Source organism: Syngnathus acus, chromosome 2, assembly GCF_901709675.1.
Source record: "Syngnathus acus chromosome 2, fSynAcu1.2, whole genome shotgun sequence".
In the NCBI taxonomy this organism is placed as follows: Eukaryota; Metazoa; Chordata; class Actinopteri; order Syngnathiformes; family Syngnathidae; genus Syngnathus; species Syngnathus acus.
In genome coordinates, this window is record NC_051088.1 from 1,556,729 (window position 1) to 1,576,490 (window position 19,762).

Genomic DNA, 19,762 nt, shown 5'->3' on the forward strand with positions numbered 1-19,762 from the left:
ATGTTGTTTTCAATAAAAACATGAAGAACTCACGTTTGCGTCAGTCAATTTTAATTTTTATAAAGGATTATTCTCATTTGATGTCTTTAAATTCATCCGCGTTCTGCCATTGAAGCGGGGTGCATTCAAAGACCAGTCGTACAGACGGAAACGTTTTGTGATCAAATCTTTCATAACGAGAATGATTTGAGTGAATTGATTTGAATGAATAATTGAGAAGAAATTTCAGTTCTGAAGGCTCCTTTTGTCCCAAGCAAAGTGACAGATGGTGGGGAGGGGGGATAAAAATTGTAAAATCAATTCACTCAAATCATTCTCGTTATGAAAGATTTGATCACAAAACGTGTGTGGCTTTTTCTTAAATGAACACGTTTGACATTGCTATCGTGTCAGCTTTTAATTATATTGCGCTGTCATGTTAAAGCAAATTAATAAATGCAACAATATTAATTTGCTTTGAAAATACCTGAGTAATAAAATAAAATGGATGGATGGATGAATGATGATCACAATTAAGTATAAAGTCTCCTTTGTAATATATACTCCTTGTAGCCTGTACCCAAAAAGAGGAGTTTCTTTGCATTGAGGTTTATGCAAAGAGCTCACGTAATTATATTAAGATAAGATAAGATAAGATAAGAGGAACTTTATTAATCTCACGTGTGAGAAACTGCATGTAACAACAGCTCGATTTACAGGAAGGTACAAGTTGGGGGATAAAGGTGCAAAAAGAGACTTCAGGACCGTAGTCTTCCGGCATAATAAATAGAATACAATATAGAAGAAAAATATGGAAAAATAACAGCAATTGTAGTAAAACTAAAAATATGAGCTATGAATATTTACAAAAAGAAGATAAAATAGTGGTAAAGTGTCGTAAAGTGTATGAAGTGTATGAATGCTATGCTAATAACAAAGAGAAATAGTGCACGGGTTATAGAAGTGAAATAGATCTATGCATTGTGTGGCAGAGAATATTGCACATTGGGCTTAAATTGCACATTAGGGGTTAAAAATTGCACGTTACGGGGAAATTATTGCACAGAAGAATGTGTTTACAGGTTGTCATTGTACAGCCTGATTGCGGTGGGGATGAAGGAGCTGCGATATCGTTCCTTCTTACACGGGGGGAGTCTGAGTCTCTGACTGAAGGAGCTGCTCAAGTTCTCCAAAGTCAGATGCAGTGGGTGAGAGGGGTTGTTCCTGATGGATGCTAGCCTGGCTAGCACCCTCCTCTCGCCCACCTCCTCAACAGTGTCAAGAGGGCAGCCCACCACAGAGCTGGCCCTCTTAACCAGTTTGTTGAGCCTCTTCCTATCCCTCTCTGTGCTGCTCGGAGCCCAACAGACCACAGCGTAGAGGATGGCAGAGGCTACCACTGAGTCATAAAAGGTTTTTAGCAGAGGCCTGCTCACTCCAAAGGAGCTGAGTCTCCTCAGGAGGTGGAGGCGACTCTGTCCTTTCTTGTAAACGGCGTTCATGTGATCAGTCCAGTTCAGTTTATTGTTGAGGTGAACACCCAGGTACCTGAAACTGTCCACGACCTCAATGTCCCGACCCTGGATGTTCACCGGTGAGTGGGGAGGTGCTCCTCTCCTAAAGTCAATCACCAGCTCCTTCGTCTTACTGGTGTTCAAGCACAGGTGATTGTGCTCACACCAGTCCACAAAGGCGCTGATGGCCGACAGGTACTCCAGCTCGCCCCCCTTAGACATACAGCCAACAATAGCTGAGTCATCGGAGAACTTCTGGAGATAGCAGATATCAGTGTTATACGTGAAGTCCGAGGTGTACAGTGTGAAAAGGAATGGGGACAGGACTGTGCCCTGAGGTGCTCCAGTGCTGCAGACTACCACCTCTGATCGGCAGCCATGCAGTTGCACGTACTGGGGCCGGTTAGTGAGGTAGTCAATGGTCCAGTCAGTGAGGTGATGGTCCACTCCAGTGTCTAGCATCTTCACTCGTAGCAGGGCCGGCGAGATGGTATTGAAGGCACTGGAGAAGTCAAAAAACATGACCCTCACAGCGCTGCCGGCGGACTCCAGGTGGGTGAGCGTCCGCTGCAGCAGGTAGATGACGGCGTCTTCTACCCCAATGCCGATCTTGTAGGCAAACTGCAGCGGATCCAGAGTGGGGCTCACCACGGAGCGGAGGTGGCTGAGGACCAGGCGTTCCATCACCTTCATGATGTGGGAAGTGAGGGCGATGGGTCTGAAGTGGGCCGGTTCCTTGGCACGCGGTGTTTTGGGAACTGGGACGATGGAGGATGTCTTCCATGCGCTGGGCACCCTCGCCAGGCTGAGGCTCAGGTTGAGGAGGTGGCACAGAACATGGCAGAGATCATCAGCACATGTCCGTAGCAGCCTGGGGGAGATGCCATCCGGTCCCGGGGCCTTTCTCTGTTTCAGCTTCCCCAGCTCTCTCCTCACCTGAGCAGGAGTGAAGGAGAGGGGAGGGGGCTGAAATGAGGTTGAAGGCCGTGGTGAGTCATTGAGAGAGATGAGTGATTGTCCATGTGGTGGGCAGGAGGGTGTTAAGTGACCATGAAGCAGGGGGGAGTGGGTTGATTGTCCACGAGGCAGGCGGGGGGGTGGATCCAGGTATCCAGGCAGTGGGAGGCTGGGGGGGGCAGCAGACAGGGGGGTGAGAGGGAGTGGGGACAGGCCAAACCGGTTGAAGTGCTGGTTAAGCTCATCCGCCCAGCGTTGATCCCCGTCAATGCTGCCACTCGCTCTCCGTCCAGAACCAGACATAGTCCTCAGGCCACGCCACACATCCCGCACGTTCCTCTGTGCGAGTTCCTCCTCCATCCTCCTGGCGTACTCCCGCTTTGCTTCGCGGATCGACCTCTGGAGCAGATGCTGCAGCCTCTTCTGCTCCTCTCTGTCCCCGCGTCTAAAAGCCCACCACTTCTTGTTGATAAGGGCTTTCAGATGCGGGGTCATCCAGGGGTGGTTATTTGAGTAGCAACGCACCCTCTTAGTAGGTATTGTGCTCTCAACGCAAAAATTAATGTAATCCGTGATGCAGTCAGTGAGGGCGTCGATGTCCTCGCCATGATCACTGTAGAAGACTTCCCAGTCGGTAGACTCAAGGCAGCTTCTCAGATGTTCAATGGCTTCCTCGCTCCACACCCTCACTACCTTTACCTGCGGGGGGTCTCTTCTCACCTTGGGTGAGTATTGGGAGGTGAGTAGTACCAGGTTGTGATCCGAGCGGCCCAGTGGGGGGAGGGCAGAGGCTGTGAATGCTCCCTCAGCATTGCAATAGAAGTGGTCCAGTATCTTATTGTCCCTGGTAGCACAGTTCACGTACTGAGTGAAGGTGGGCAACGTGGAAGACAGAGAGGCATGATTGAAATCACCGGTAATAGCAATGAAGGCCCGTGGATGGTCTGTCTGCAGCTTGCACACGGCGCTGTGAATGACGTCACGCGCACGCGCCGCATTTGCAGACGGGGGAATGTAGACACACACCAGAATAATATGTCCAAATTCCCTCGGGAGGTAGTAAGGTCTCATGCTTAAAGTCAGAAACTCGATGTCCTCGGAGCAGTGTTTCTCTCTGACGTAAGCATGGGACTGCTTGCACCACGCTTCATTTATGTAAACCGCGATTCCACCGCCTCTCGTCTTACCGGTCTGAGCTGCACTCCTATCCGCTCTCTCCAGTCTGAACCCGGGTAGAGAAACAGCGGAGTCCGGGATGGTGTCAGTCAGCCACGATTCGGAAAAACACAGCAGACTCGCGTCCCTGTATAGTCCGTAGAATCGTGTCAGAGCCGCGAGTTCATCCATCTTCCCGTGTAGCGAGCGGACATTTCCCGTTACAACGGTCGGTAAACACGGCTGCTTTTTCCTCTTTCCCGATCCTCTACAGCATAGGTGTCAAACTCAAGGCCCGCGGGCCACATCCGGCCCGGCATGCAATTATATCCGGCCCGCGAGATCATTTTATATTATTGTTACTAATGGCCCGACGATATGAAGCGATGATAACACAATAAACTACAGATCCCATAATGCAGTGCTTTCGCTGCCTTGCTGCCTTGCAGCGAAAGCACTGCATTATGGGAGCGTTTTTCCGCGTTTTTCCGCGGCGATCCGGTCAAGTGCTTGTTGCTGCAAGTTATTGCGAAGCTAGCCCCTCATGATGCCGAAGAGAAAAGTTGATGCTGAAAACAGAGCCTTTAAAAACCGATGGGAGGTTGAGTATATGTTTACTGACATTGCCGGTAAGCCCGTTTGTCTCATTTGTGGCGCTAATGTGGCTGTATTGAAAGAGTTTAATCTAAGACGGCACTATGAAACAAAACATCTGGATAATCTGAAAGACCTGAATGCAGAGCAGAAGATACAGAAGGTAGAAGAGTTAAAGAAGAAGCTGACATTAATTAATGTTTACTTGAAGTACAAGCACTGTCACCATTTTAATTTATTTTTTCAGGCGTTTTTTTTTGCAGCATGTTCCAATTTCTAACTTGTATAATTTTAACTGGATATATTTTTATGGAGATCAAGATATTTTAAGTTATTTAAAGTTTAAGTTTATTTATTCCAGAATAACATTCCTGTCCGTTTGTATTTATATTTATGTTAAAAGTTAGTTTTAGTGTGTTCAATAAATGTTTGTTCTGTTCGGCCCGCGACCTGAAGTGTGTTTTGAATTTTGGCCCCCTGTGCAATTGAGTTTGACACCCCTGCTCTACAGCCTCTCCTCCGTCTTCTTAGTTCCTCCGGAACCTTAGGTTTCGTGGCGAAGTAGTAGGATCTGGGTCGTGCGGCAAGCAGCTGGTCTCGGCTGTAAACAATGAGACTCGCGGCGACTCCACTGGATGCACCACCATGTGCCGGTTGAAAAAGTAACGAGAAAAGGAGGACTACGGCCAAAAAAGCTCCCGAACTAGGTTTAACATGTGCAGGCTTGCACAAAGTTCCCCCTAGTAGAGAGAAAAACTTAGAAAGAAAACTAGAAATAATAAATAAGAGTGAAAAAGGGAGGAGAGAAGGGAGAGCTGTTGCAACAGGCTGCACGCAGGGCGGCGCCATCTTGGATAGGAATGACCTATATTGTTGCGTTTTGGTGAAGTGAATGAGTGTTCCGTCTGTACGACTGGTCTTTGAATGCACCCCGCTTCAATGGCAGAACGCGGATGAATTTAAAGACATCAAATGAGAATAATCCTTTATAAAAATTAAAATTGACTGACGCAAACGTGAGTTCTTCATGTTTTTATTGACAACAACATAGTGCTGACGCCGTACGACATGGGTTTTTCGCTTTCCAAATAAGGGGTCGTCACTAATTATTTGTGTTTAGATAAATGTCTGAGCTATAATGGTGTAATTAATGATTAAAACTTGAAAGTATCTGTTTATTGTATTCGTTTATATGTTTAATAAAGACAAAGCCATCACAAAACTGTTGTAATTATTTAGATTTTGATCTAAATTAGCCTTGAATAAAGACTAAGCAGTCACATGAATTAACAGAAAAAATGGACAGCCGGACTCGGACTCGAACTCGGACTCATGGTCAAGAGGCCGGACTCGGACTCGGTGCAAAAATCCGACCGAGTCCACAGCCCTGCTTGTAAGTAAGTGATGTGTTAATGATCAAGTAAAAAGTTGTGAAAAAAAACATATATAAGTCGCTCCTGAGTATAAGTCGCCCCCCCACCCAAACTATGAAAAAAAACGCGACTTATAGTCCGAAAAATACGGTAGAAGCCGCTTGCTTAGTAACCCCTCCCAAGCATATGGTTACCAAAGTCGGACTTGATATTGTCCCTAGGCATGGGTGTGCTGGAGCCCATCCCAGGTATTTTGGGGCAAAAGATGGGGTAGACCTTCGAGTGGCTGACTCCCAGAATAGTTTTAAATGAAAAGAAACATACTTCAAAGGTAGAACATATTGTAAAGACTGACAAAAGCTTTGATGACATTCCTGCGACTAAATGTAAGTTACCGTATATTCCGCACCATAAGGCGCTTTGGGTTAAAAGGCGCAGACTCAACTGTGGGGTCTATTTTGTATTTAATCCAAACATAGGGCGCATGCATGCCATGACTTACAGTAAACAAAAAAATGTCACGGGAGCAAGACAGTGAGTTCGGTTGTACTTTATTCTACTGTTTAACCATGTGCTCTACTGTACTCACATTATTGTTACTCGATATTCATACGCAAATCCGTCCAAGTCCTCATCTTCTGTATCCAAATTAAACAATTGGGCAAGTTCGCCATTAAACATGCCAAGTTCCATCTCGTCATTGTCTCGTCATTGTCATGTTGCTCTTCTGCAATGGACCTGACTTTCCAGAAAGCTCGAATTGTGCCTCGTAAGCATGTCTCTTTGTCTATGCCATTTTAGAGGGTCCTAATGCTGTTTTCTTTGCACAGATGATAGTATTTATTCATCAATGGCGGCGGAGGTACGTACTCTACGTGTTACGTGAAGTCCTCTGATTGGTTTACCGCCCCGATCTACGTAAAACCTCATCTGATTGGTTTATCGGGTCTACATAGTACGACGGTTCAGTACGTCTCTATGTGGCGGAAGCCACACAAAACAACTTTACAGATTTGCACAAACGGTAGTATTTATCAATGGCGGCGGAGGTACGTACTTTACACAAACGATAGTATTTATTTACCAATGGCGGCGGAGGTACGTACTCCTCTACGTGTTACGTCCAGTCCTGATTGGTTTACCGCCCAGTTCTACGTTGTCAAGTGGCATGGTGGTACAAGATGGTGTATAATTGGGTATCGGATTTGGCCCAGGCACATTGGCTATCCTAAAATATGTAGTAGTTCCAAAATTTCACCAGGAGATGGTGTTAAAGCTTGACATAGGGGTGACCTGATGTAAACTAACAAATCTAATAAATTAAGTTGTTAGCAATTGGGAGGACACGACCTGTTCAAACACGTAGCAACACACAACTTTAGAATATGATTTTGCTTTGCCATAATTTTAATCTGTAACAGCTTGAGCAATATCATTATATATGTTAAAGTTAGAAGAACCCATTATTATGGCTAATGAGGATTATCTGTTAAATTGACTATTCTGAAAACATGCTTTATTGATGTTGCAATGTTTAATCGATATCCAACATGTATTTAACATTGCTGTTCCATGTATACATGAATGTATTAAGTTGTGTGGAGACACAAGAGGTTGTTTGCTATATTGGTGGAATCGGTTGAAAGAACGAGCAAAACAGGAAACAGCTGCATCCGGTAGCAGAGTACAGTCATGCGCAATGGTTACCGCGTTAAGCAAGGTTGCCAAGGCAACCAGTGGTTCCCAGCAAGCATAGAGGAAGTGGGATGAGGTTATGCATTCCACACATACCAATGATGTCATACATTTTACACATCCCAAGAATGTCATGCATTCCATGGATTCCAAGGATGCCATGCATACCAGGCATTCCATACATACCAATGAGGTCATGCATTCCTCTCCAATGAGGTAATGCCAGTATGACCTAATGCAAGAATTCTGACCTTGTATGGAATGCCTGGTATGACCTAATGCAGTGGTGGCCAACCCGCGGCTCGCGAGCCGCATGCGGCTCTTTGGCTGGTTTCATGCGGCTCTTTTACGTTCATATCAACATTTGTGTTCATTTTTCGTGCGTATTTGCTTCGCTTGAGTATTTTGGTCAAACGCGCATGCGCGTGAGGTGAAATCCCGCAAAGGAGGAGGGACAAACAGAGCGATTGGTTTTGCTGGCTCTTTAATGGATGGCGACTGTGACTACGGGGGCCCATTAGGTCCAGAAAAGCTGACAAGACGCTTGCCAAAATGGCAAGGAAAAAATGCACAGCTAAACGAATATATGACGATGAACACAGGACGTTTTTAACAGAGTTAAAGTTGTTTTTTGTTGAACGCTCAATTTGTCATTATCATGTTGGTGCGTGACATAATAATGTCACACAATAAATTTGGCTGAGCAGAGGTGTATGTGTGTGTGTGTGCGTGCGTGTGCGCGTGTGTGTGCGTGTTTGTGTGTGTGTGTGGGGGGGGGGGTGTTCATGTGTGCTCATGTGTATGATGTGGCTCTTTGCGATGACACAGTAAAAAATGTGGCTCTTAGTCTCTGACTGGTTGGCCACCCCTGACCTAATGCAAGAATTCTGACCTTTCACCTACATATTCCTATGAGGTAATGCCAGGAGGAGCTGATGAGCCTATAAAAGCTTGGTTCCGCACAGGAAAAGGGCTCTCCCTCTCCAGTACGCTGGCATTGTGTGGCTGGAGCCAAGAACGCCTTTAGACGAAGATGGATTTTTCATTCTTTTTGAGATTGGACCAAAATCTACTAAAATGAATTTTTACAGTCTTTGAATTGGACTTTGTCAAATTTTAAGCTTATAGGTAGGCTAGGAGAGAGGACTTCGGGCCAGCAGGAAAGGGAGATGCCATTTTCAAGGTGTGGTCCTCCTCCTGAAGGCCGCCTATCTATTCAAACAGAATTCGGATTTTGGAACAAAGGAGAACTGATCACTCGACTTGTTCAACCAAATAGCATTTTAGACATTTTGTCTCCTCTTATGCTCTGAGTTTGGTGAGTGGAATTGTTGTTGTTTGTGCGACTTGTAACTCTTTTTCCTACTATGTCATTAAATTTCTTCTTAATCCTTAATTCGATTATCAATTATTTCGTATTAACTATGTTGAGCATGGTTTTTGTGCAGTAATTAGAACTTTAAATTTTCTTTATTTCCCTATCATAGTCATGCTTTGAATCCGTTCAATTCTTCTTAAAGTGAAGACAGCTTTAATCAACATCAGGAATTGTCAGATCTGGTTCGAAGTAGTTATCTTGAGCTCAGCTAGGGCGAGTGCGCTCTAGTAAATCAACGAATCCCTGCAGTCTTACCAAAGACAGCTAAATTTATCCGAGCGAATACAAGAGCTACAAATCCAAAAGGGGAAGGAGCCGCTGTAAAAAGGGCGCGGTCGCTCCGACGTCAGGTCTCGACCAGGTAGTTACTCGGCACTGGCGTAAGGGTGACTTTAGAGGGATTGGCGTCCTAAAAAGAATCAATTATTTTTTTACGAATTGATATCTTACAGGCAGTTAGACTCGGACGAATCTTTTCCCGCCCCGACCTGGAAACTCGTCTCCCCATGAGGGCTGCGTTACAGCAGAGGGGTCGAAGGGGAGTTTAACCCTTTAAACGGAGGGTCGGGTCACTTACGTTCGATAAGTGTGGATTTGACAACGTAAAACGTAGTGTCCTCTGATTGGTTCATCGGTTCTTCATATTCCGCCTGTATATTACGGAAGCAACACAAAACAACTTTACAGATGTTGGAATTTGGTCCACACAAATGGCGCACCAAAAAAGCCCACCGTCACAGGATTGACTGATTACAGACCCGTCGCCCTGACATCTGTGGTCACAAAATCCTATAAGAGGCTGGTGTTGAGCCACCTGAAGGACATCACAGGCCCCCTGCTCGACCCCCTGCAGTTTGTCTACCGGGTAAACAGGTTGGTGGATGATGCGGTCAACCTTGGACTGCACTACATCCTGCACCACCTCAACACCCCAGGGAGATATGCCAGGATCCTGCTTGTGGACTTCAGCTCGGCGTTCAACGCCATCGCTTCTGATATTCTCCACCAGAAGCTAACCCAGCTCACGGTGCCTGCCTCCACCAGTCAGTAGATCACCAGCTTCCTGACCAACAGGAGGCAGCATGTGAGGCTGGGGAGCATCACATCTGACACATCTGACACCTGGCACCTCTATACCAATGACTGCTCCTCAGGGGACTCTTCTGTGAAGCTCCTGAAGTACGCGGACGACACCACTCTCATCGGCCTGATCCAGGACGGGGACGAGACTGCGTACAGACAGGAAGTGGAGCGGCTAGTCCACTGGTGCAGCCAAGACCACCTGGAGCTGAACCCGCCCAAGACCGTGGAGATGAGAGTGGACTTCAGGAGAGACCCATCGCCACTTCCACCCCTCACCATCCTCAACAATACTATTTCCACCATAGATACCTTCAAGTTCCTGGGATCCACAATCTCCCGGGACCTGAAGTGGACCAGCCACATAAACTCTATCCGGAAGAAGGCCCAGCAGAGGTTGTACTTTCTGAGAGAGCTCAGAAAGTTCAACCTGCCACAGTAGCTGCTGAAAACCTTATACACTGCCATCATCCAGTCTATCCTCTGTACCTCCATCACTGTCTGGTTTGAATCAGCCACCAAACAAGACAAGCACAAACTGCAACAGACAATTAGGTCTGCGGAAAAGATAATCGGGACCAACCTCCCAACTATCCAAGACTTGTACCTGTCCAGGACCAGGAAACTCGCAAGTAACATTTCCACAGACCCCTCACACCCAGGACACAGTCTGTTTAAACTCCTCCCCTCTGGACGGCGTTACGCCAAAACCAGCAGACACAGACACAGCTTCTTCCCTCGGGCTGTCGCTTTGACTCAGAGTCATCACTGTGCAATAACATCCTGTACTCGTCACTTAAATGTTGTTAGTTACCTGAATGTTGTCAGTCACTTAAATGTTGTACAGGCACCGAGATCAACCGGGGTCAAATTCCCTGTTTGGCATGCACAAACATGGTCAATAAAGCTGATTCTGATTATTAAAAGGCGCACTGTTTTTTGAGAAAATTAAAGGCTTTTAAGTGCGCCTTATGGTGCGGTACGGTACTCTGCTTTCACGAACCCTCATTTATATGTGATAGAAAAGTAGTTAAAACGATCAGCCACTTATACAATCAATAAATGTATCAATACATGTTTGAGCGTTTTTATATAAATTGTAATGATTCCTACCATTTAAATCCGTGGTCACCTTGTTGATGAAGGCCAACAGGTTGTGCGCCCTTTGGTGAGTGTCAAAGGTGCTATTTGTCAGCTCGCTGAGTCGATCGGCTTTCGCTGCAGTCTGAGGATGCCAAGGTCAGCATGCACATAAACAGTGTGAATGGGAATGTTTATTTTCCACCAAGCACTCTCGTTGGATATTTGCAGTTTTACATTCTGTGATGTTGGCTGGGCTGATAGTGAGATGCCACAGTGTTTAAGTGTCGCCAGGAGGTCAACCAAGAAGAGGAAGTTGGCACATTGAAAAACAATCTTGTCTTGATGACAAGAAAACTATTGACTGTCGCTGTCGAGTGCTTATCTCCAGTGACCCTTTCTGTAGGAACCTAAAATTATGCTTGCTACCCCAAAATACATATGCAGAAAACAACTACATAAAATAAATACTGACTTCTACTTTGTTTACAGATACAATAGAATTAAGTCTGTTGTCAAAATAATGTGTAAAAAGTGGAGTGCTTGATAGAAACACGCATTACCTTATCGTGCAGCATGTCCACGTCTGCGCTGATGTTTACAATCTCGCCATCCAGTACAATGGCGCGATGACGGCTGCCATCCAACGAGCTGTTGTACTTCTCAATGGCATGCTGTGATGGCCACAAGATGACAACCAATGTATAAGAACAAAGTTCACTACCACATGGATTGGTCAAAGTTATACAAACATCTTTTCCCAACTTTTTAAGACACACACTCAGTATCTCCCAGCATCACTACCTCCCAAAATCCCCACGTCACCACTAAAAACAAAGTTGGTTGAATGTATTTTTTATGCTGTTTTTGCAGCATAGAGCAAGCTTTCCTAAACATTTCAAGTCATGCACCCCCTTAACACTCTGACACGATTGATGCACCAATACCAATATCAAGCCACCCCCAAAAATGCAAACCCTAACACTCTAATTATATTTACACAACTCCCTGAAACGCTCCATTGCAAATAGCACACTCCTGTCAAGCAAAACCTTCCTTAAACACATCAAAAACAAACTGATGACTATTTTAACAATGTGGACAAGGATTTTCCAAACTTTTCATGCCAACAGGCCTCTAAACACCCTGATACAGTAGGTGCATCCCTGACGCCAAACCCCACAACCCAAAGATTTTTAAATGATTTTTAAATTTCTAATTTTTTTTAATGCACACACCACCTTTACCATGCCTGCAGAAATAGCGCACACTCATCATGACACCACTACAACAGCCCCCTCAACTCCCCAAAAGTAGATTAATAATTTTCAGCCTCTTGATGTACTAATGTTATGTCATCTAAAAACTTTATCCAAAGTTTACACATTTTAAGTTACAACGCCTTTCAACACAACAGCTTATTTAGAACACTACTAACTGCAGCAACGCAAACCATCCGCAACCTACTTAAAAAAAGAAACAAAAATAACGCAAATCATCTTCAACCTACTTAAAAAAAGAAACAAAAATAAAACATACAAGAATATATGTGTGTGTGTGTGTGCGTGCGTGTGTGTGTGTGTGCGTATGTTTGTGTGAAACCTACACTAACATCGTCAACAGATGTGTTGAGCTTATGCAGCTGCGTCCAGGCCATGGTCCTGGCGTTGAGGTTGTGCAGCTGTGCAGCGAGCGAGTCAAAGTTGATCGGATGCAGATCATCCAGCAGGACGATGACGCAGCTGTCACATGCTGCCATGGTAATGGACACTCACATCACATGACATGCCTGTATGTATGCTTGTGTGCTTTTGTGGGTATGATGGGCTGCCAGGGTGTTTCAGGGTGTTTTGCTACCTCTCACATTCAGTACAGAAAATGAAATCAGTTAGGTATGATATTTCAGTTATAACAAAGGCGTGTTGTGTGTGTGTGAATAACTTTTTAGTAGGGACTGTTATTGGAACACAGTGTTTTGACTGCTGCCTCTGATCTCTCTCCTGCCCCCTCCTCCCCAAGGTCTGGGTGATGACTGAATTAGAAGTTGCTGTCTGGATTCTGTGCCAAGTGACCAGGGAAAGATCTAAGGTGGACCATTTTCCCGGACGTAGATTTCTGCAGTGACCAATTGGACTGGGACATACTTCGCTCAAGACGTCCTGTTTCAGCACTTTATCTGATCGAATGGACTTTCACATATTTTTGCTAATATTGTCTACCATTATAGTACGTGTTAAATGTTGCTGCATCCATTGCAGCCTGGTCATACTGGACTGGAAGGGGTTTGCAGTCTCTTCTCAAGATTTACTATTTATCCCATGTTTTTTTTTTTCTTGCACTCCTATGGGTTAAGATTAAGGGATATTGTTAACATGTTTTTCAAAGCATGTAAAGCCCCTTGAGACTTTTTTGTTATTAAGGGCTATATAAATAAATTTGGCTTGACATGACTTGACTGTGAAACCATTTCTGCAGTGGTGAGAGAAGCATTTTAGCAGTGTGTGTGAACAAATGTTGCAATATAGTGTGTTAGAGCATTTCAGTACTGACAGTATTTCACGAGTGTGCGTTAACCTTAATTCTGAATTGAGTACCTGATGATGGCTCATACGTGTGTGTGGTTGTGTGTGTTGTGTTGTGTGTTATCACCTTCGCAGTGCAGGTCATGATCGTGCGCAACGGGTACGTTGTGTTCTTGTGAACAGATTTCACACTGTTTTCCTGTCATACCATCTCGACAGTGGCACTCTCCGGTTCGCGGGTTGCACTGACCGCCCCTGCATTCGCATTCTGATCTCACAAACAAGTCACAACTTACCTTTGGCGGACATTAAGTCACAAACCAGCTTGTTTGTGTGTGTGCTCGCTCACGCTTGCATCCATCAACTCCATAGTCCCAGAATCCAGGAGCACACTGACGACAGTTGGGTCCGTTGACTCCAGGATGGCAATTGCACTGACCACTCTGGGGGTCACAAGGCTGCACCAGTGCTGCCGAAGCGCCACAGTCACACGGTCGACACCCGCCGCATGACTCAAAGCCGAACGAGCCGTCCTGAGAGACAGGAAGAATTACATGTTTATTTGGAGCTGTCAACAATATTGAACATGGAAATAGAAATACAGTTGTCTGTCGGTTGCTGGGTCAAAATGTCTCCATTGTAAAAGCTTGTGCAGACATGTCATATAAAAGTCAAAGTTTACTTTACAAATAGTTGTCTGCTCACCTATAAAGTGTGAAATTAAACAAATGTTTCTGAGAGTGAATCGCTTCTTAATTTAGACCGATTGTGACTGGGGCATCCAACCAGCAAATCCCAAAGGCTCTCCTGATCATAGACTTCAATGCCATAATTGTTACAAAAGCCCTGGTAGAGGAGGCAGAAGTCGGGTTTTGGCCTTGGCTCCAAAGACACAGTGGAGAAAACAAGAATCTCTTGGTTGGCTGCAGCGATCTTCAGCATGACATTCCTGTCACTGCAGTGTTCTGGGTTTAAAAGAGCAAAATAATGGTGGATTGAAGCTGACGACCTTGCAATCATCTCAATGGCAATGTTGGTGATGCGTCAGGCAGAATTTGGCATTGAAAAAAAAGTCTGCCCCATAAAAGTTGTTAAACAATTGAGCAGGCTTATTTTCAAAGCACATGCATTGGATATAGGAAGATCACTGCTAGCTAGCAGTAGCTGAATTAGCATTATAACCTAGCTTTGTTGTAGCTCAGCTCTGTAGTTTCAAATCTTCGATGGCCATTAAACGTTTCAGAATAGGCAGCAGTTGCTGTTTGGAATTGTATTGTTGACATCCAAGTTTGACCACTGCAGTAATCTCAACAATCAGTTTTATATTTCTTTATTTATTCACATATTTACGGTGTAGCAGAGCACAATGATAAGGCGACACATCAGAGTTCCTTTTCTTCAATATTATGTAGGTGCCAAGTACCGTGTTTTCCCATGCATAATGCGCAAAATCTAACTAATTTATAGTCCTAAAATCTGGGGTGCGCATTATGCATGGGTACAACAATTTTTGAAGAAAATCTCCCTCGAAATAAAACTTGAAATCACACCTTTCTTCTTGTTTGTTGTCAATCGCGCATCACATTCAGCCATCCTGGCCAACACACTTAGTCAGTAAAATTCATAATTGACGACACATCGTTTGATGCGATGGTGCAATCCTTGATGGTGTGTTATTGACAAATATTGTTTGTTTTTTAATCTCCATCGCAAACCGGATATCATACGGAGGCCGCCATTACAGATGCGCAGAACGGATGCGCAAGACACGTCAGCTATATAAAGAGCGAGAGTTCAGTTCTCTACTTAAATGCGTATTACAGGTAATATTTTATTTCACAACACTTTGCCTTGTTCCTTTCTTCTCTGCTGTTCACTTCAAACACGCTCCATACGAACTCAATGCTCTCGTATCAGACGCTTGCTCGATCACCTGCTCGTTTGCTGTCACAATGCACCCGACACAAATCCGAAACATTTCTTCGCTATCGAGTTTGCTACCGCATGCGCAGTGATACTGACCGGCAGAATAACATCCGGTTGTTCCCAAAGATGATCTTTTTTCTGAAATAATTTTACGTTTACGGACTTAAGAGTCAAAAGGCTTTTTTCCAACATCGACATGCCATTTTTAGGGTGCGTATTATGCACGGGGGCGCATTATGCCTGCGAAAACACGGTATATTGGAAAATCCACTTTTTTTGCTTTTATATTCATTTTATTATTTATTTATTTACTGGCTCAGAGGCCTAGTGGTAGAGTGTCCGCCCTGACACTGGAAGGTTGTGGGTTCAAACCCCGGCCGGGTCATACCAAAGACTATAAAAATGGGACCCATTGCCTCCCTGCTTGGCACTCAGCATTAAGGGTTGGAATTGGGGGGTTAGATCACCAAATGATTCCCGGGCGCGGCACCGCTGCTGCTCACTGCTCCCTTCGGGGATGGGTTAAATGCAGAGACAAATTTCACCACACCCAGATGTGTGTGTGACAATCATTGGGTCTTTACCTCTTTATTGTGGAGTTGGAATCTCCAAGATAATTGAAAAGTGAAACCAACCCCCAAGGTGTTGCAGAGATACTATTATGATCAGTTTGAGGGCTTATTTTTTACTTCATTCAGTTTTCTCCATTTTCTATTTCGTATTTTTATCTATTATGTTACATCCTTTGGGTCGGCACCACCAAACAATGTAACGGGTGTGGCCAAACGGTTTTGCAAATTCGCCATCTCTATTACTCAGAGAGACTTTTGTAGTCCAAACAACTCAAGGTTGCCGAACTGGAGAGATCAAATGTTCCGTTGTTGGATGCATCAGTCCACACAAATCATTGCACCGTCCCCCAGCATCAGAACCTCAAAGAAGTGCCTGGTCAAATTTCATTTTTCAAGCAGTGTTCCCACATCTGTGTGCAAAGACATGCTTGTTCAAGGACGAGTGTTTCAGAAATCTATTGCCTATAGGCGCCTGTACATTGGGGTTCACCCCGGTGAACGAGAGGGTAGCCTCCCTCCACCTCCGGTGGGGGAATGGATCCTGTTTGTTTGTGTCTAAGCACCAAACGGCAGCTTAGAGTATCCACCCTTTTGGGAGTCCTTGGAAGAAGTGCTGGAGTGTGCTCCTTCTGGGGACTCCATCGTTCTGCTGGGTGACTTCAATGCTCACGTGGGCAATGTCCGTGAGACCTGAAGGGCGTGAGTGGGAGGAACAACCCCACCGATCAGAACCCGAGCGGTGTTCTATTACTGGAATTCTGTGCTTGATATGGATTGTCCACAAAGAACACCATGTTCAAACATAAGGGTGTCCATGTGTGCACCTGGCACCAGGACAGCCTAGGCCTCGGTTCGATGATTGACTTTGTAATCGTGCCGTTGGATTTGCGGCCGTATGTTTTGGACACTCGGGTAAAGCAGTCCACGTGTTTTGTGGACCAGGAGTAAGCGTTCGACTGTGTCCCTCGGGGAGTTCTGTGGGGGAGTGCATCGGGAGTACGAGGGGCCGATCGCATTGATATGGGCAGTTCGGTCCCTGTATCACCGATGCCAGAGTTTAGTCCGGATTTCCGGCAGTAAGTCGGATTCGTTTCCAGTGAGGGTTGGACTCCGTCAAGGCTGCCCTTTGTCAACGATTCTGTTCATAACTTTTATGGAGAGAATTTCTAGGTGCAGCCAAGGCATTGAGGTCGTCCGGTTTGGTGACCTCAGCGTTCAATGTCTGCTTTTTACAGAAGATGTGGTGCTGTTGGCTTTTTCAACCCGTGATCTCCAGCTCGCACGACTGGTTCGCAGCAGTGTGAAGCGGTCGGGATGAAAGTCAGCACCTCCAAATCTGAGACCATGGTCCTCAGTGGAAAAGGGTGGAATGCCCTCTCCGGGTCGGGGATGAGATCCTGCCACAAATGGAGGAGTTCAAGTATCTTGGGGTCTTGTTCATGAGCGAGGGTAGGATGGAGCGTGACATCGACAGGCGGATCGGTGCAGCGTCTGCAGTGACAAGGACTCTGTACCGGTCCATCGTAGTGAAGATAGAGCTGAGGCAAAAGGCAAAGATCTCAATTTAGTGGTCGATCTACTCGCCTACCCTCACCTATGGTCACGAGCTATGGGTCGTAACTGAAAGAAAAAGATCCCGGATACAAGAGACCGAAATGAGTTTCCTCCGCAGGGTGTCTGCGCTCTCCCTTAAAGAAAGGGTGAGAAGTTCGGTCATCCGTGAGGGACTCTGAGTCGAGCCGCTGCTGATGAGATGGCTCGGGCATCTCATTAGGATGCCTCCTGGACGCCTCCCCGGGGAGGAGTTCCGGGCGTGTCCCACTTGGAGGAGACAATGTCTCCCAGCTGGCCTGGGAACGCTTTGGAATCCCCCGGGATGAGCTGAAAGAAGTGGCTGGGGAGTAGGAAGTATGGGCTTCCCTCCTGAAGCTGCTGCCCCTGCGATTCGACCGCGAATAAGCAGTAGAAGATGGATGGATAGATGGATGGAATACAAGGCTCTATGTAAACCTGACTGGTGATTGTGGTGTTGTTTTACAAACAGCCAGTTTTTCTTAAATGTTCCTCAATGTTACAGGCCAACACAGTAACTGTACCACAATTTTGTTTTGTGAATTTTGTGCACTTCATTTGAAGCCTTGTCCTGTTCTTGAAAAACAAAGGGATATAAACTTCAGAATTGTGTATAAAATCTTATTAATTAATTTGTGGCATGGTAGCGCACCGGTTAGCACGTCCACCTCATATTGCAGAGGTGGTGGGTTCCGGCTCTGGCTCCGGCTTTCCTGTGTGGACTTTGCATGTTCTCTTTGTACCTGCTTGGGTTTCCTCCAGGTACTCCGGTTTCCTGCCACGTTCCAAAAATATGCATGGTTGGTCAATTGAGCACACCAAATTGCCCGTAGGCGTGGTTGTGAGTGTGAATGGTTGTCCGTCTATGTGTGCCCTGCGATTGGGTGGCAACCAGTCTACCGCCTACTGCCCGTCAGCTGGGATGGGCTCCAGCATACCCGCGACCTTCGCGAGGAAAAGCAATTCAGAAAATGGATGGATAGAATATTTAATTAAAAAAAAGGACAGATTAATTGATTTGAAAAAAAGTCATAGTTGTAGCTCTGAAATTAAAAAAATTGCACCGAAGCCAAGTTACCAGTATCGGTCAATCACATTCAGCGATGATCGGCATCGATATCGGCAGCATAAAATGGAATAATCCCAAATAATATGCTGAGTAAAAGTAATGTTTTGGCCACATGATCAGAATCACAATCAGAATCAGCTTTATTGACCAGGTTTGTGCATACCAAACAGGGAATGTGACCCCGGTTGATCTCAGCCTCTGTGGAACATTTGAGTGACTGACAACATTCAGGTAAGTGACGAGACAGATGATGTGAGTGAGGTGATCCGAAAGCAGCGTAATACTCAGCAAATCAATCTCTAATCTGACATGCCATAATAATATTGAAATGTGTAAACGTTCCTGGTGTCAGTAATTAGAAAATGATTTCTGTTTGGCTCTTACGATGTTTTGTCTCTCGTACTTAGCCTCTGTCTGTTCCCTTGTTTTCAAATTGTCAAAATATATGTTCAAAAAATTTACAAAAAAAAGTAATTTCTGCATGTCTGGATTTGTATTTCTTGTTTGGAAACTGTGAAGAATGGACGGAGTTTTATAATGCCTTGCAATGCTGTTTCTTGCACCAACATTCAAGCCTATAAATTCTATGAAAACAGTTAAACATGGGACAAAATGCACCTGTTTTTTGTCACTTACAGGAGACATATCATGGAAAATCCACTTTTTTTTGCTTTTATATTCATTTTCTTGTGTATTTGGAGTTTCCAAGAGTGTAGAAAAAATCTATCCCTCCAGGTGCTGCAGAGATACTTTTATGATCTGTTTGGGGGGTATTTTTTACTCTGTTCAGTTTTCTCAATTTTTTATTATGTATTTTTATCTATGACATCACATCATTTGGGGCGGGACAAACCAAATAAGGTAATGGCCAAACGGTTTCACAAATCTGCCATCTTTATTTCTCTGAGAGACTTTGGTAGTCCAAACAACTCAAAATGTTCTATTGTTGAATGCATCAATCCACACAAATCATTGCATCGTCCCCCAAAATCAGAACCTCAAAGAAGTACCTGGTCAAATTTCATTTTTCAAGCAATGTCCACCGTGAGTCGTCACCTTATCGTGGTGGAAGGGTTTGCGTGCCCCTATGATCCTAGGAGCCATGTTGTCTGGGGCTTCATGCCCCTGGTAGGGTCACCCATGGCAAACGGGTCCTAGGTGAGGGGCCAGACAAAGCACGGCTCACACAAGCCCCTTATGAAGAAAAACATAAATGGATTTCGTTTTCCCTCGCCCGGACGCGGGTCACCGGGGCCCCCCTCTGGAGCCAGGCCTGGAGGCGGGGCTCAAAGTCTG

At 45.2% G+C, this 19,762-nt stretch overlaps 1 protein-coding gene and 1 long non-coding RNA gene across 5 annotated transcripts in view; one reads left to right on the top strand and one right to left on the bottom strand.

Annotated features, from left to right (window-relative positions):
- The window catches only part of lama5 (laminin, alpha 5), a 380,553-nt gene that overhangs the window by 103,112 nt on the left and 257,679 nt on the right, over positions 1-19,762 (bottom strand). For all 3 annotated transcript variants that reach the window (XM_037245878.1, XM_037245877.1, XM_037245876.1), the window contains 5 exons: positions 13,677-13,860; positions 13,455-13,595; positions 12,412-12,557; positions 11,369-11,479; positions 10,839-10,950 (listed from right to left, as the gene is read on the bottom strand). In XM_037245878.1, coding sequence (XP_037101773.1) covers positions 10,839-10,950; positions 11,369-11,479; positions 12,412-12,557; positions 13,455-13,595; positions 13,677-13,860 — 694 coding nt within the window. The remainder of the gene's footprint in view (positions 1-10,838; positions 10,951-11,368; positions 11,480-12,411; positions 12,558-13,454; positions 13,596-13,676; positions 13,861-19,762) is intronic.
- LOC119119513 lies at positions 8,159-13,255 on the top strand. 2 transcript variants are annotated; one of them, XR_005097306.1, is made up of 3 exons: positions 8,159-8,585; positions 11,381-12,565; positions 12,825-13,255. It is a non-coding gene; the product is annotated as an uncharacterized LOC119119513 (long non-coding RNA). The 2 variants fall into 2 exon arrangements; XR_005097305.1 differs by having other exon boundaries at positions 8,216-8,585; positions 12,458-12,565.